At 51.4% G+C, this 15,009-nt stretch overlaps 5 protein-coding genes across 5 annotated transcripts; 4 read left to right on the top strand and 1 right to left on the bottom strand.

Annotated features, from left to right (window-relative positions):
• Positions 1 to 1,020: 1,020 nt before the first annotated feature.
• On the top strand, positions 1,021 to 3,562 carry TDA9 (putative transcription factor TDA9; the record flags this gene model as incomplete). The annotated part of the gene is made up of 4 exons (XM_032034933.1): positions 1,021 to 1,120; positions 1,180 to 1,746; positions 1,806 to 3,203; positions 3,261 to 3,562. 4 exons carry the CDS (start codon positions 1,021 to 1,023, stop codon positions 3,560 to 3,562), a joined length of 2,367 nt encoding a protein of 788 aa, XP_031885901.1.
• Positions 3,563 to 4,291: 729 nt separating this feature from the next.
• Positions 4,292 to 4,648, top strand: CGGC5_v008742 (uncharacterized protein; the record flags this gene model as incomplete). Its single annotated transcript, XM_032034934.1, has 2 exons — positions 4,292 to 4,325; positions 4,380 to 4,648. 2 exons carry the CDS (start codon positions 4,292 to 4,294, stop codon positions 4,646 to 4,648), a joined length of 303 nt encoding a protein of 100 aa, XP_031885902.1.
• A 1,127-nt stretch (positions 4,649 to 5,775) lies between these two features.
• LAP1-3 (Leucine aminopeptidase 1) lies at positions 5,776 to 7,185 on the top strand (the record flags this gene model as incomplete). Its single annotated transcript, XM_032034935.1, has 5 exons — positions 5,776 to 5,985; positions 6,096 to 6,268; positions 6,334 to 6,932; positions 6,983 to 7,047; positions 7,102 to 7,185. The coding sequence occupies 5 exons, from the start codon at positions 5,776 to 5,778 to the stop codon at positions 7,183 to 7,185; spliced, it is 1,131 nt and encodes a 376-aa protein (XP_031885903.1).
• Positions 7,186 to 10,328: 3,143 nt separating this feature from the next.
• On the top strand, positions 10,329 to 12,298 carry PTR2-1 (Peptide transporter PTR2; the record flags this gene model as incomplete). The annotated part of the gene is made up of 4 exons (XM_032034936.1): positions 10,329 to 10,332; positions 10,391 to 10,989; positions 11,046 to 11,842; positions 11,899 to 12,298. The coding sequence occupies 4 exons, from the start codon at positions 10,329 to 10,331 to the stop codon at positions 12,296 to 12,298; spliced, it is 1,800 nt and encodes a 599-aa protein (XP_031885896.1).
• Positions 12,299 to 12,998: 700 nt separating this feature from the next.
• Positions 12,999 to 14,317, bottom strand: CGGC5_v008739 (putative FAD synthase; the record flags this gene model as incomplete). Its single annotated transcript, XM_032034937.1, has 6 exons — positions 12,999 to 13,136; positions 13,188 to 13,232; positions 13,327 to 13,340; positions 13,439 to 13,831; positions 13,972 to 14,012; positions 14,082 to 14,317. 6 exons carry the CDS (start codon positions 14,315 to 14,317, stop codon positions 12,999 to 13,001), a joined length of 867 nt encoding a protein of 288 aa, XP_031885897.1.
• Positions 14,318 to 15,009: the final 692 nt, after the last annotated feature.

The following is a 15,009-nucleotide window of genomic DNA, read 5'->3' as shown; positions in this document are numbered from 1 at the left end:
GAAAGAAGTTTCAGGATTGATACGGTGTGTGAAATAGCTATGAGTTTGAGGCTCTTTGAGTTGATCTCAACATTCCACAAGGCCTGGCATTTTATACTTTCAAAGCTCATAGAACAGTACATCTCTTATCTCCCTGTTGATGTCGAGTTGTGACCCAAAGCTCCATCGCCACGCCCCCGTTAGTGATAAGAGCTTCAGAACTTGACATGTTCCCACTCGACTGAGCCATTCTGATGCAGATAACACATTCGAATGCTTGGAGATTACCAACCATCCCGGCGATCGCCACTCTGAAATAAAAAACGATAAGAATTATAAGCATGTTTGAAGAAACTGTGAATGACTACACGTCAGAACCTACTGGAGTTGCGGGTCGGGTTTGGTTCAAACCCCGATCCCAATGCATCCCCTGTGAGCTGAAATGAACCCTAGCCTACAGCCTGGTCCCCAACCAAGATCGGCCCCAGATTCAATTGGCGTCGGGTCATGCAAGAGTTGGGGTACTCCAACTCCACTGTGGAGGTCTCCAACAGCCCCGAAACAGGTTGGGGACCATAGGGCACATCCACTAGCACGCGTATTCGGAGGCATGTTCAGCAGCTCAAACCCTCTCCTTCGACGGCAGTATGTTTCCATGTCCTGATGCTTGATATAAGACCAAGAGTAGCCTTTCAAAAACTTAGATATGAGGCCATCTTTAGGAAGTCTTTTATCCTCGTGACTGAATGAAGGTTAGGTGCTGACTTGGACTCTAGACTTTGTATGCACGCAGCACGGGCGGGCACCCAGAGCCCGGGCTGGGCAGTGGGAGCTCGAACGATGAGGAAGTACATGCAATTATTTCCAGGTTCCAGTTGCTTGAATCATTCTAGCGTTGATTAGTAATAGCGATTCATCATTCTCTCAGACACCCTGAGAAATCTGTGAGGAGTTTTCTCCGTGAAGCATTTCTGTCTAGTGAAGCTTCGATAGCAGTCGCTCGAACCTAAACAGTCAACTGAACAGTTCAACCACATCACCATGCCACCAGAAGCTGGACGACCCTATGTTTCGAAGATATGCCACATTTGTCATCGTACCTTTGTGAGAGGCGAGCACTTACGGCGACATTTGCGAACACGTGAGCGCTCTATTTACTCTATTGCCTTTCACCCGAATTAACGTAGGAACCTGCCGTAGACACCAAAGAGAAGCCGTATGGCTGTCACTGCGGTCAGTCGTTTGCAAGACGTGACTTACTCACTAGACATGAGCGACTCTACCACTCTGCTGTGCCTGGAACTTATATGGTGACTCCCGCATCGCCTTTAGATTCGGCTCTCAACCTGAGCACCGCGGGTGTCTGGCTTCCCGGCGGCGATGATTCAAGCACCAGTTCGCACAGCGAGCCCCAGCGCAGCACCATCACCAACAACCCACCTAGTCGCATGCTGCCAGTTCCAACACCGACCGGGTCAAGCACATTCATTGCCAACGCCGAGCTTCTGAACCCTCCTTCTCCTATGGAAGCCATGCTCGACATATCCGATTTCTTCGATTCTGTGGGACTTGACTTCGAATACGGATTTGATTTCTTTGGCCCTGGCGACCACGTGCCGGCAGGGCTGTCGTCGGCCACGGAGAATGCCTCGACTGGTGAGCCCGGCCAACAAGAGAACAATGAGATTCCAAATTCAGGGTCGAATTTAGAAGAGCCGCTTGCGGAGCATTTGTGTAAATGCATTCCGGATGGCGATACAGGAGAGGGTAGGCTAAAGTTTCACCTCTCTGCAGATACCATATTCTTACATGCTTGATTCAACTAGACGATTTCTGTGAACTGAAGCCCATATCACAACCCTGGAAAGTCAGCGAGCCTCAAAGACTTGTGTTTCAAGAGTATCTCAGGTCTTACGCATCCTGTCTTGAATCCTTTAGACTGCCCTCGAGACTATCTATGTCAAGATACATCGCCGGTTTCGTGGATGGTTACAGCAATCACCACCCTTTCATTCATATGCCCACTTTCTGCGTCACCAAGTATCAAGACTCACCAGAGCTGGTGCTAGCTATGATGGCGATCGGTGCGCAGTTTCGCTACGAGTCTCGCAATGGTGCTGCACTATACCGTGCAGGAAGGGCAATTATACTGCACCGGCTCAAATCCGGGCAGTTTTCCGTCCAGCCAGCAGCTCCTGCTGTCGATCAGGAATCGTTCCTCGCAGCTGCCAACACAGGAACAGACTGCCAGTCGCCAAGCGCCCGCATGGAGAGCATCAAGGGTATACTGTTGCTCGCTACTTTCGCAACATGGCAGCAGGATCGAAGTCTTGTCCGGGAGTCGTTCGAGTACCAAAGCCTCCTGGCAAGATGCATCCGTGAGAGCGTATTGACGGAGACGCTTGCGAACGATGGTAACGACTGGCATATATGGGCAAAAACCGAGTCAGACAGAAGGGTGAAGCTGGCGTCCTTTTGCTTTTTGAACCTCCAAAGCCTAGTGTTCAACGTACCGCCTGTTCTGCTTGGTAATGAGATCTTTCTCAGATTGCCAGTGACCTGCGATGAATGGCTAGCACCGGGACCTTCCAGGTGGCGTGAAGCTCGCTCTAAGGCAACGCCGGTGATCTCGTTTCAAGAGGGGTTTGTTCCACTGATTCACAACCATACGGGGAAAATTCCAGCCACCTCCCCGTTCGGCAATTTTGTCCTGATGCACGCGCTTCTTCAGCGCCTCATCGTGACTCGACAGCTTTGCCTAGATCCTCAAGGACCAGGACTGTCTCCACATGAAGTAGCGAAGTTTGAACTTTCACTGCATAGATGGCGAGAGCAGTGGTACAAGGCTCCAGAATCCGTCCTGGACATCCGGAATACCAAAGGCTCGTTGTCTTGGACAGCAACATCTTTGCTAGGGCTAGCTCACATTCGCCTACACTTTGATCTTGGGAACAAGAGACAGATCTATTCTGGGGACCCTCAATCTATCGCAGCAGCTGCATTTGAAGCTCGGCCACCTGAACGTGGCCTACGCCTTGTGTTTGCCCTCCTACACGCCGTTCATGCCCTGAACATACCGGTTCAGCTCGGCATTGACTACCTGGCCAATTGCCAAGCGTTCTTCTGGAGCCTGCAACATAGCTTTTGCTCATTTGAGGCAGCCGTGTTTCTCAGCAAGTGGCTCTTGGTACTCGCCGATGGCCCCGATGTTGGAAGTATGCATTGTAAGTTGAATTTCATGCAGCGACAAATAGCCCGCTGGCACTAACACTTGGATTCAGTCAAGGAAAGGCAAATAATCAGATGGTTAGAATTCATCGTAAATGAAGCACTGTCCTCCGTCGACGAAATACAGGACACTCTCCAAAGTCCTGATAGCCCGATAACAGCGCATTCTTTGAGGTTTCTTGGCAATATGGTCATCAAGTTATTCGCAAAAATGTTCCAGAGATGCAACAGCGCTTGGCCCATCATGAGGATCGTTGGCGAAAGCCTCCACGAGTACTCCAAATTGCTAGACGGAATTTCCGGACCGGACAGTTCGACTTCGACAGGCCGCTTTAGTCGTGCGGTTTCGAATTAGTCGCAGGTTATTCCGCGGCACTGGATCGACCGAGACCAGGATTGACCAAGCCGAAGCACCTATGAAGTTGCCAAGCAATCCGGAAGGATATGGGACGACGAGAGGACGAGCTTATGTAGATCATTAGTTGATCTTAATAAAAAGGGAATCATACTGATCCTTCCATCCCTATATCTAGTCTTCCGATGAACAGCTGGTGCAACTGATGTCTCTGCATTGACATTCGTGGGCCAAACATGGATCAGACGACGATCAAACCGCAAGTGGCCGACCAACCCGTTCGGATGGCAGCTGCCATCATCCGAATCAGATGCATCGTGGAGAAGATCGTCGAAAAGTGACCATGATTCGACCAGAGCTTTGACTTTTTCCGAGGCGAGTTTCAGTGAGCCCGGCATTGCCTCGAGAATTATGGTTCCTGTCATACGGGTCTGTATCAAGTTCACCGAAAGCCGCGAAAAACACGCCGGCCCATCCAAAGAACGGCATCCCACAGCTGCTGCGACTTTGAATTTGGCAGAGAATGTCGGGTTACTAGGTATTTAAGTGTTGACATCCTCGGAGTTTTCAATGTTGTCATCTAGTCCTTCACTGACAACTTCGCGACAATTCCAAACATTCACTTTGCTGTGCAAACTCTTTCGCTTCTTCGACCTGGTGTCATTATATTTCTTATTACTATTCAATCATTTTCAACTATTAAATAACTTTCACTCAACTACCGCGAAAATGGTCCGCATCACTCTCTTCACCACTCTCGCTCGTGAGTGCACTCAGTCTATACCATCTTCAGGAAACAACAGCTAACTCGATGCAGTCGCCATGACGGCCTTCGCGCAGATCAAGCCTAACAACGCTGGTGCGAGCAAAGTTGGCAAGGGTGACGGCTCTCAGTTCATCACGGGCGGATGCGTCAGTGACGCCGACTGCTCTTCCGCGTGCTGCGCGAACGCCAGCGGTGTCGGCGTGTGCTCCGCTGAGGCGGCGCAGTTCCAGAACGGCAAGAATGGCTGCGGTTTCGACGACCCCAACGCCGCTGCAACCATTGCTGCTGCTCAGGCCCAAGCCAAGAAGCAAGGTTTCTAAGCTGGAAATGCAGAAACTAGGGCCGCTGGTGGATTTCGCACTGTCGAGCCATGAGAAGGCGAAGCTCCACGCAGGAAAGCCACAACAACCTTGGTTTAGCAACCGAAAACAATAAAGCCCAAAGTACACAATCAGTTGAAACCATTGAAGAATACCCCCGGCATGTGATTAGCGCTCAATATGAAGCTTACTTAACAGAGTATCGGACGCATACATCAGTCATGAGTACCTGGATATCATTCCGGAAATGCCACATCTTCATACTTCATACTCGGGCGGCGGGTTAAACACCTCGCTGATTAGGAGACACCCGGTAACGTTCATGTCCTGTCGAGGTTTATTAGCTACTTCGCCCGAGCCTTGAGTGCATGGCGGAACTTTTCAACCCCCTCCCCGTCGCACTGGCTCGTACTCCGTACCACCAATAATAAGCGGCATTACATTTTAGGCAGTTGACAACTGAATGGGCCCTAAGCGAGCCGAACCGCCAAGTCGCTACTGCTGTTTGAGGTTGAGAAGGGCATGCCAAGCTTGTGAGGGAACTTCCTAAATCGAGGCGGCATTTTGTAATTCTCGGGTCTGTGTTACTTGATTGAAATCTTACGACGTCCTCGTTACTTGACACAGATGTACCCTAGAAAGCAATGAGGTACGTGAGAAGTAGTTTTCCATTGGCCGGTCTTTTAGCTTTAAATGACGAACAGCCGAGCCTATGCTGAATCTGGAAGCTAGAAGTTGCTTGTTCACTTGGCGACCCGTTTAAGCTTAAAAACAACTCGTCTCCTGCCCTATGTTTCTCCTCGCTCCGGCCAAATGCCACCATGCCGATGTTTGCCCAGAGCGCGCTACTAAGCGTTGCAACGTCGGAGACTAATCGAGATTCCTCATCTGGCAGCTGGGGAATATCGCGGTGATCACTGGCGGGACCATCCGACGATGGAGCCGTTGAATCCCCGCACCATTATGGAAAGTTTGGGTGAATCAGTCGTTCGACGCCACAGACTTGTGGCCAACACAGAAGGGTATATAGGCTTGCTGGCATTCCCTAGAAAGACGAAGTTAGCAATGCCTCTTCACTGTCGCCGCCCTTCAATACTCGACGTCGAGCACGCTCAAGAACAGACAAGATGCGCTTCATTGCAACCCTCGCTCTCACCGCGGCCTCATTCGGTTTGGTGGCTGCCGCCCCTGCCACCGAGGCCCCCGTTGCGGACAAGGCCGACTTGAGGCTGATCAAGACATCCGAAGAGGACGCTGGCACATGGGTTACTGAGGACGAGAAGTTCGAGAAGTACACCTCAAAGGGGATTGGCTTCATCGACATCACCGATATCACTGTACGTCAACTGGCTGGTCATTTTTTACAACGGGCTGCGCGACGATGATTCTTCAAACATAGTCTTTCCGACGTAGTCTCACTTGACGTGCAATGCTGATGAAACCATAGGACGAAGAAGTCTTGGCCGCCCTCTCCACCGCCGATGATGTTCAGATCTCCAAGCTGTCCGCCCGCCAGGCGGTTACCTACCCCACAACTTTGACCCATATCACTGAGGCCAACTCACTCATCAGCCGCGTGAGCAACACTGGTCCTCAATCCTGGCTGAAGACCTTGACAGAGTATGTGAAAAGCAGAGAAACTGGAGTATGGATGTCAAATCGAAACTAATGAACGGTGCCTGAAGCTTCAACAACCGTCACTACCGATCCACGACCGGTACTCAAGCTTCCACCTGGTTGTACAACCAAGCTGTGAGCATTGCTTCTGGCAACTCTGCCATTACCGTGTCTCGATTCACCCACTCTTTCAACCAGCCTTCCATTATCGTCAAGTACCCCGGTACTACTTCCGATCTGGTCATTGTTGGAGCTCACATGGACTCTACCGCTGGATCCTCGACTGCTCGCTCCCCTGGTGCTGATGATAACGGCTCTGGCACTGTCGTCGTTCTCGAGGCCCTTCGCGTGCTTGTTGCTGCTGGTTTCAAGCCCAAGAACACTCTCGAGTTCCACTTCTACGCCGGAGAAGAGGGTGGCCTTCTCGGCTCTGCTGGTGTCTTCTCTAACTATAAGTCTGCCGGTAAGCGTGTTCTTGGTATGCTGAACCAGGACATGACTGGCTACTCCCCCGGTGGTAAAGCTACTGTGTACACCGACTATGTCGACGCCGCCTTCACGGCCTATGTTCGTCTTATTACTACTCAGTACACCGGTGCTACACCCGCTAGCTCCTCTTGCGGCTACGGATGTTCCGATCATGCTAGCGCTAGGTCCAACGGATTTCGTAAGTGTTGTAGGCGTTTGTGGAGTGAAATGCAGCTAATCAAATCCCAGCTTCTGCCTTTGTCAACGAGGAGCCTTTCGGCACTGCCAACCCTAATATCCACACTTCCAGAGACGTGAGTTATGAATCACTATTGGTTGAGATCCGCAACTGACACGTACGGTTACAGACATACGAGAGCATCCAATGGAACTCAGTTCTGCGTCACTCCAAGCTTACTGTCGGCTTCTTGGTGGAGGCTTCTTATCTCTAAATGCGACGATGAACGCATTCAGCATGTACATTTACCACTCAGTATTGAACATACGCTTTCATCTCGGTTTATTTTGATTGAATTCGGTCGATGTTCTAGACAGTCCCTTTATCACAGGTGATCTTCAGTGAAAATGAGGTGCCCAAGCTTCGTCGTCGGCTGTGTTGAGGCAAAAGGCTCTGATTTAACCGCAAACACAGTTTTCGTGATTGATTACATTCACGAGCCACCCTCACGCGTTGCCCTCTGGTCTTGTCATTTAACGCCATTTTTATGCCCATACACATCTTTGCCTTTTCATGCATTCTATGTGCATTATGCTCTACGTTGGTAGACAGTCTGTTTACCCAGAATCTCGTGCCCCTATCATGCGGCATCAATTACATGTAGACTGCTCTGGGCGTGTTGTTGACGGAATTGAGGAAATCTTTCCTTGACAACGAAAGCAATTTCTTCCAGAGTCATACACATGTAGTTTCTCAGGTTCTTCGTTTTCCGAGGCAAAAGCAAGGAATGCTCTTTTGACTCGTCGTAAGCTCAAGGGCTTGGACCCAGTGTTGAATTCAAGAGGGATGATGGTGCATACGTCTTGAACTCATCACAGTAGGGCGGTAATGGGCAACTTGATCTTGGATTTCTGCTGCCAAGAATCGACAAGCCTTCCTACGATATGAACGACGGAAGTACTGGGCGTCACCGGAAGCCACATGTATTGTGGACCAAAAACAAGAACCAAAAAAAAAAAAAAAAAAACCTTAACCTGCTTCTCAAAACGCCTTACAAGCCTTGAACAAACGGTAATCTGCAACCTTCAGCAGGCAGTCTGAGGTTAATTTAGGGTTATATCATACAAACTTCTTCCCTTCTAACTTTTCGCAGTTTACCGCCTGGAGGCGCACCTTTCTGACTGAGGTACGACTCTGACGGGGAAATATCGAGGGTCAGGATGGCCTTATATCATAGAAACAGCCTCCTGTAGAGGCGGCATGTGCGGCGGTGAAATTTCTAAATAAAAGTGAAGTGCAATATCGGACTGCATTTCTGCAGTTTTCAACAACATCTCTACTTGAGGCGCGGCGGAAACATCAATATCGCGCAGGAAGATTAAAGTAGCTTACGAAAAGCTTAAGCTTCTGATAATGTATGCGTTCATGAACCTCTTTTTATCTTGGGTGCTCCTCTCGCCGCCTTGCGTGGAATCAATGCCGTACGTACACGTAGGAGTCAATCGGTATTTGTACATACATCAACGTTGTGACTGTTCAGACCTGCTCGGGATTATCGAGTGGCCAATTTGAGACCAGGACACATGAAGAAGTCGTGTTCAACACATTCATAATCAATTTCCCGCTGCCGTTGAGTCTGCCTAGGAACCCTCAGGAAGACCCGCCCAAAAACGGTTATCGAATTGCCCATTCACCAACACTACCGAGGACTGTTCACAGTATTTGTGAAGTCCGAAATGAGTGTCTCAGTTGCATCGGACCGGACATCAGCATTATACGACTGAGAAGCACGTCACGTAATCGGACTACCAAAAGGCGCACTTCGGTGCTTCCGGCGCCGGGTATGTCTTCGCCACCATTCATGGCCCCCAAGCTCCACTATCGCCATCCTTCAAGCTTATCAAATTGGTCTACTGATGGGTGTATTTGACTCTCGCGGCCTAATTATTGGCTGACGTTCCTTATCGGACTTTGGGTTCAAGTCAGCTCCGGAGGATGGAGAGCTTTGTGAATGGTAAGCTGTCTTCAGCGTTAAATAACGATATTAAGTTAATCTAATAGTGATTCATCAACATCCTTACAAGGCTTGTGTAGATTGACATGCTGATAGTCAAGCGGCAGCAGAAAACACGAGGTGGCAGTCACTGGTATTTACGGTCGCGTGCTTTGCCCGATCGAAGGATTCTGGAAGGATTCAGTTGCAGGGTTCTATGGTCATTCTAGAACAAACCGTAGTTCTCAGCTGCACCGCCTTACATACAGACAAAGGCTCAACGACAAATGATCTTCAGACTTTACTGTCGATCGCCTTCCCGCCGTTGGCCGATGCCTTATACTTGGCAGGCGGGGGGAAGACCTTAGACATTCTAGCAGATCAGTTTTCTTCGGCGTAACAAGCCGGACACAAGACTGGCAGATCGGGAGCAGGCGATTGCGAAGCCTTTATCACGCATACACTAGTGCAATGTTGATAGATCGCCAAGAGTCCAGGATGAGAACGCGCTGTTATCAATGAAACGGAGCATCCAGCCACATCCCGATGCAACATCCGTGAATAGCGCGCTAGATTGAGCGGGAGCGGGGATTGTCAATCGGCCCTGCATCCTGACAGCACGACGACAATCTGGAACAGCTTAGCGTTCAGCCATTTCCCGTTTTTTCAAATGCCACGGGCGCTATTAGCTAAAATCTATTCATGTCAGGAAGTTTTGTGGGCTGAAGAACGGCGACATCATCATGGGATAGATCGTCATGGGCATACTTTTCAGCGACTTTACGGCCGGTCCGAATGGTGTTTCTTGGCTTTCAGAGAACCTGAGAATAAGCTTCACAGGGCGCCCCATCCTGTGCCTGATTATGGCGAAGATGTCTGCGTACAAATTGCAGTGAGCATTTCTTTGGTCCAACGGTGAAGGCGAGCCCACTTTGCCTATCACGCAATCTCTCCCGAATCATGGAAGACGTCGGCAACGGGGAAGATAACACGCCCACTGCTATCTGCTCAGGTTGGGGTTACTGGGACCAGGGGTTGGGAGGTCCATCAAATGGCAATGGCGCAACAAGCTTTCCCAAGCTCGCGATGCCTCTTGGCCCCGCCTTGGCCCCGCCTTGGCCGCTCGAGCCAGGGAACCCTTCCCAAAGGAGATGCATCGTACGCGGTGTTCGTCTCGAGTCGTCCGGGGTTGTTATCGATTCCGTGGGGGAGCAAAGTTGCCGTTGATGAATTTGGGCATTGCTGGGTTGATCAGGCCAGCCCGCTGGCTGGGGCTGCCTCGCACTGCACCTCGGCTGGCGCAATGTTGGTTGTTGTATATAGGGGGTTGAAAGGCAGTCCCGGAGACTTGGATGTGCGCTTCACTCACTTTTGCTCTTTCTCGCTATCTTCACTGACAATCTCAAGATAGAAAGTCTGACACCATGTGTAAGCCATGATGTTATTCGTCTGTCGTCCGGCTTCCCACTGACACTGCAGTTCACAGCTGAGAACGTGGTTGGTCTCAACGTCCAGAAGGTTGTCGAACCTGACGCCGACCAGGGCGTTCACCCCGAGAAGACTCGAGAGAAAGTCGACCCGGAGGCCCAGACCAACTCCGTCGAGGCAACGAGCGTCGTCGACTATGAGACCTATCCACTCCCGACCGAGGAGGAGCGCTCGACGCTGCGCAAGGTCCACGACTCCATCCCTCTGACCGCATGGTCTCTCTGTGTCGTTGAGATGGCCGAGCGAGCCTCCTTCTATGGTGTCAAGGCCGCCTTTAACAACTACCTCCAGTTTCCGCTCCCCGAGGGCGGACCCGGTACAGGTGCCATCGACCCCAGCAAGCCCAACTCTCACGCTGGCGCTCTCGGTCTCGGTCTGCGTACTGCTTCGGCGCTTGGTCTCTTGTTCACCTTCCTGGCCTATGTCATCCCCATCTTCGGCGCCTGGATCGCAGATGTCAAGATCGGTAGATACCAGGCTATCGGATGGGGTGTCTTCATTGGTGGTGTAGCACACGTCATCATGGTTGGAGGCGCGGCTCCGGCCGTTTTGCAAGCCGGCAGGGGTGTCGCTCCCTTCCTCATCAGTTACTTCCTGGTAAGTTCTTTGTAACCTACAAGGCGTCAGTTCGTGGAGCTAATGGCTTTGGGAAGCTTGCAATCGGTGCCGGTATCTTCAAGCCCAACGTGGCTCCAACGGTCATTGACCAATACAAGCACCAGAAGGAGTACACCAAGGTTCTCAAGACTGGTGAGAAGGTCATCGTCGATCCCGAGACGACCATCAGCCACATTATGCTTATCTTCTACGCCTTCATCAACGTCGGCGCATTCTTCTCGATCGCTGTCGTCTACATCGAGAAGTACCACAGCTTCTGGTTGGCTTACCTCATCCCGGGAATCGTCTACTTCCTGCTTCCGGTCTTGTTGGCCGCTACGTATAAGCGCACTGTCAGGCTCCCGCCCCAGGGTTCAGACCTGAACCGCTTTGTCAAGATCACTGTCGCCGCGCTGAAGGCTAGCAAGGGCAACATTTTGGCCAAGAACTTCTGGCACAAAGTCCAGCCCAGCACCATCTACTCTGAGACCAGCCTCCGCGTCAGCTACTCCGAGAAGGACGTCGACGATGCGAGACGTACCTGGGAAGCTGTTCAGATCTTCCTCTACATCCCTATTTGGTACCTGAACGATGGTGGTGTTGGCAACGTCCAGAGCAACCAGGGAGCTGCCATGACCTCTGATGGTGCGCCCAACGATCTGCTTAGCCACTTCAACCCCTTGGTCATCATCGTCTTCTCACCTTTCATGGCGCAGGTGGTCTACCCCTTCCTCAAGCGCAAGGGTATCAAATATGGACGCATCAGCCGCATGACGACTGGCTTCATCCTCGCCACCATCTCGTCCGTCATCGGTGCCATTGTCCAATGGAAGGTGTACGAGACCAGCCCTTGGTGAGTCCTGAAGTATTTCCCACTTCGCCGAGTACTTTGCTAACACAATATGACAGCGGCTACTACGCAAGCGACTGCGACGGCGTCTCGCCCATTTCTATCTGGTGGCAGATTCCCAACGTCGCTCTGGGCGCCATGTCTGAGATCTTTGTCAACGTCACCGCGTACGAGCTGGCCTACGCCCGTGCTCCCGAGCACATGCGTTCGACGGTCGTCGCCCTCTTCCTCTTCATGACGGCGCTAAGCAGTGCTCTGGGCCAGATCTTGCTTCCATCGATCGCTGACCCGACTTTGGTGTGGGCTTGGGCTGCTCCCGGAATCGCTCTGGCCGTGCAGACTGTCGTATTCTGGTTTAGACACCGTCACATGAACGACGAGGTCTTCATGACGTACAAGGAGGACTACCAGAGCGCCAGCTCGATCGAGAAGAAGAGCCTCGACAAGGAGGAGAAGTGAGGATCTGGAGACTAGGTCCAGCTTTGTGGCGGTTGAAGAACTCTCACGTCAATGCTTATGAGTTAGCTATTCGAGCGTCGCACCTGCGCTTGGTTAATACGAAATAATGAACAGGGAAATCTACATCATCATTGCCTATCAAGTGATCTATTGCGCGCGAACCCGAATACTGCATTGTGTAGCCTCTCAAGCTCCCGTGTCCTGAGGCATCGTGCTTCCGTATCCTGTATGGTAATGCCAAGACCAAATCATACGCTGAGATATTGATCTCACCGACTGCCTGGCAATGACTCGACCCCCGCCGACTGGCACCAGGGTTTTGAGTCGTCGCACTTCTGGGCACTATCAATAATTTCAGCGCACGCCGGATCCAGTCAACCAAACCAATAACCTTAGGGAACCTAATCACGACAAATTGCTGCTCGCTGACGTCACCGGAGAAGCCGTTTGAAACATTTCCTTCCGCCTTAAAGCTCCCGCTTTAACTGAGTTTACTTGACGCCAAGCTTTCAGTTGAATGACCATTGACTTTGAACAGGGTGGTTTACGGGGAGTCAACCCCAGAGAGAAGTGAAGTATTGAGAGGTAACGCCGCAAATCTATGCTCAAAAGTCTATACAAATTGTCGCTGTGCGATATATGTGTTGAGATATATGTTCTTGACGCAACTTACAGGAAGAACATGACGCTGTATTCTTCACTATTTATCCCGGCCTAGTCTTTCTTCGTCGTCTTCTGTCAACTCATAAGCAGGCCTGAAACCCGCGCCATTCTGGCCTTCTTTCTTAAGTTGAGGATTGGGATGGGTATCTTGAGTTCCGCCTAAACTTGTGTAGCCCTGGTATATAGTAAGCGTGCTGACAAGAGCATGCTCGAGTCCCGAACTTACCTGGTCATATAGTGGACAGTACGGAATTCCCAAATGGCGGATAAACTATGAAAGTCATTAGCGGCCGTTCGGTTTGGCCGAGGAGCGGATAGCGAAGTTGTCGGCCCGTCATATCAACTTAGATTAAGATCAAACTTACTGCCCAGATTTCGGCTGCGTACCGGGTTAGCTTTGTTTCTCCAAGTGGGCTGCCGATGCGCCCTAGGTCTGCGACATCCGGAAGAGCCGGATTCTGGGGACAAGAGACGTACCATAGTGCCAATCAATCACCGGGTGCACCCGCATGAAGTCGGGCCAACCCGAGTCCGTAGGGTCGAAATGTGTCAGCTTCTCGCCGTGCGGGTCTGTCCTCCTCGTTCCAACAAATATCGCCTTGACGCTCGGTCGGTCTGCCAGATAAGCCTCCAGTCCTTGCTTCATGGACATTGCATAACGCTTCACATTCAAATGGTATATTGAGCTAGTCGTGGCGACAAAATCGTCTACCTCGGCGAACGGGTGCTTCGAAACGATGTAGACGGCTTGGAATTCGTCGGGGAAGGACTTGGCATCCGCAGCGCCATTCGAGCCATTCGAACCGTTGGTTTTAGAGGAGGGAAATCGACGCGCAAGACAGGCAAGTAGCATGATAAGGAGGACGAGACCTGGGATCATGAACACGTCAGCATCCATTCGGAAAAGGATTTCCTGCGACCGGGAAACTTGGGAGACGATGCGCCGCAATGGGCCATCGAAAGCGGCGCATTTGAGGCGAAGGGCCCGTCGAATGGATATATTCACTTACAGTCCTTGCCTCCGTTGTAGGAGAGCGAGATCTGTTCCAAACTATCACACGTCGGCGCCTCAGCAACTTGCCCGGACTGTGCCGAGGCACACGTGGTGGGGGTTACACACCTGTAGGTCGCTAACGCCTCGTTTACCACGCCCATTGATACGCGGAGCTGCTCCTGTACATTGCGCAGAACATCTGTCTTTGGGTCCTCGGCCAGGAAAGCGTCGACCTTATCTCGGAGCTCGACGCAGACATCGTGAAAGGAGCGGGGAGGCGACTCGGAAAGGTGGGGTTTCGCGGGGTAGCCGTTGGCCGCGGGAGCAGCGCTGACGGCGTGCTGGCCTTGGGCGTGAATCATGGTGATTCCAGGCAATACTCGAGAGGAATGCGCGTCGCGATTACGGGTATCTGGGGGAGGAGAAAGGTCGAGCGTGGTGTCTTTTTGCGGCGGCGGCGGGGGAGGCATAAGACGGAAGACATTCGGTGTCCTCTCGGAGGCGGCGATGGCGGGGGACGTGCGGCGGGCGACATCTTTCCCATTTTGCCGGATCAGGCGGCTACCGCCTTCCGGAAGAGGGAAGGTCCGGCACGTGAAATTCCCCACTTGGTCTAGCGGCCCAAAGACCCCGAAAATGCAGGTAACGCCGTGACCAACCGTTCCTGACTCGGCAATTATTCATTCCTTTTTCTTCTTTCTTCAGCGTCGGCTCATTGTCCTGCATCTCGCCCTTCATCAAGGAGGCGAAGTCGCGCTCCAATCCTTTCAGTCGTCAATGAATCATATGTTTCAAAAGCAAACATCCGCTTTCAACATCCAAAGACGGACAAGTGTCACCGTTTGCCGAGGAGGATGGTGACCTGAGACGCGTCTCTAAGACATCCATGGATGAAGTCATCACCCCGAACGCGTCAAACTCATCAAAAGTTTCACAGAGTATTATGCATTGATTTTCATTACGAGTTTTCACATCACATCCTACTGTGTTGTGATGCCCTGGTATCCCCAAACGCCGTGCTAAGAAGCAATCTCAACCACCATCCATTGCCATT

This window comes from Colletotrichum fructicola (assembly GCF_000319635.2).
Source record: "Colletotrichum fructicola Nara gc5 chromosome Unknown KSG_Nara_v1_contig05, whole genome shotgun sequence".
NCBI lineage: Eukaryota > Fungi > Ascomycota > Sordariomycetes > Glomerellales > Glomerellaceae > Colletotrichum > Colletotrichum fructicola.
The sequence above is the reverse complement of the archived record's forward strand: the minus strand, read 5'-3'. Positions and strand labels throughout refer to the sequence as shown.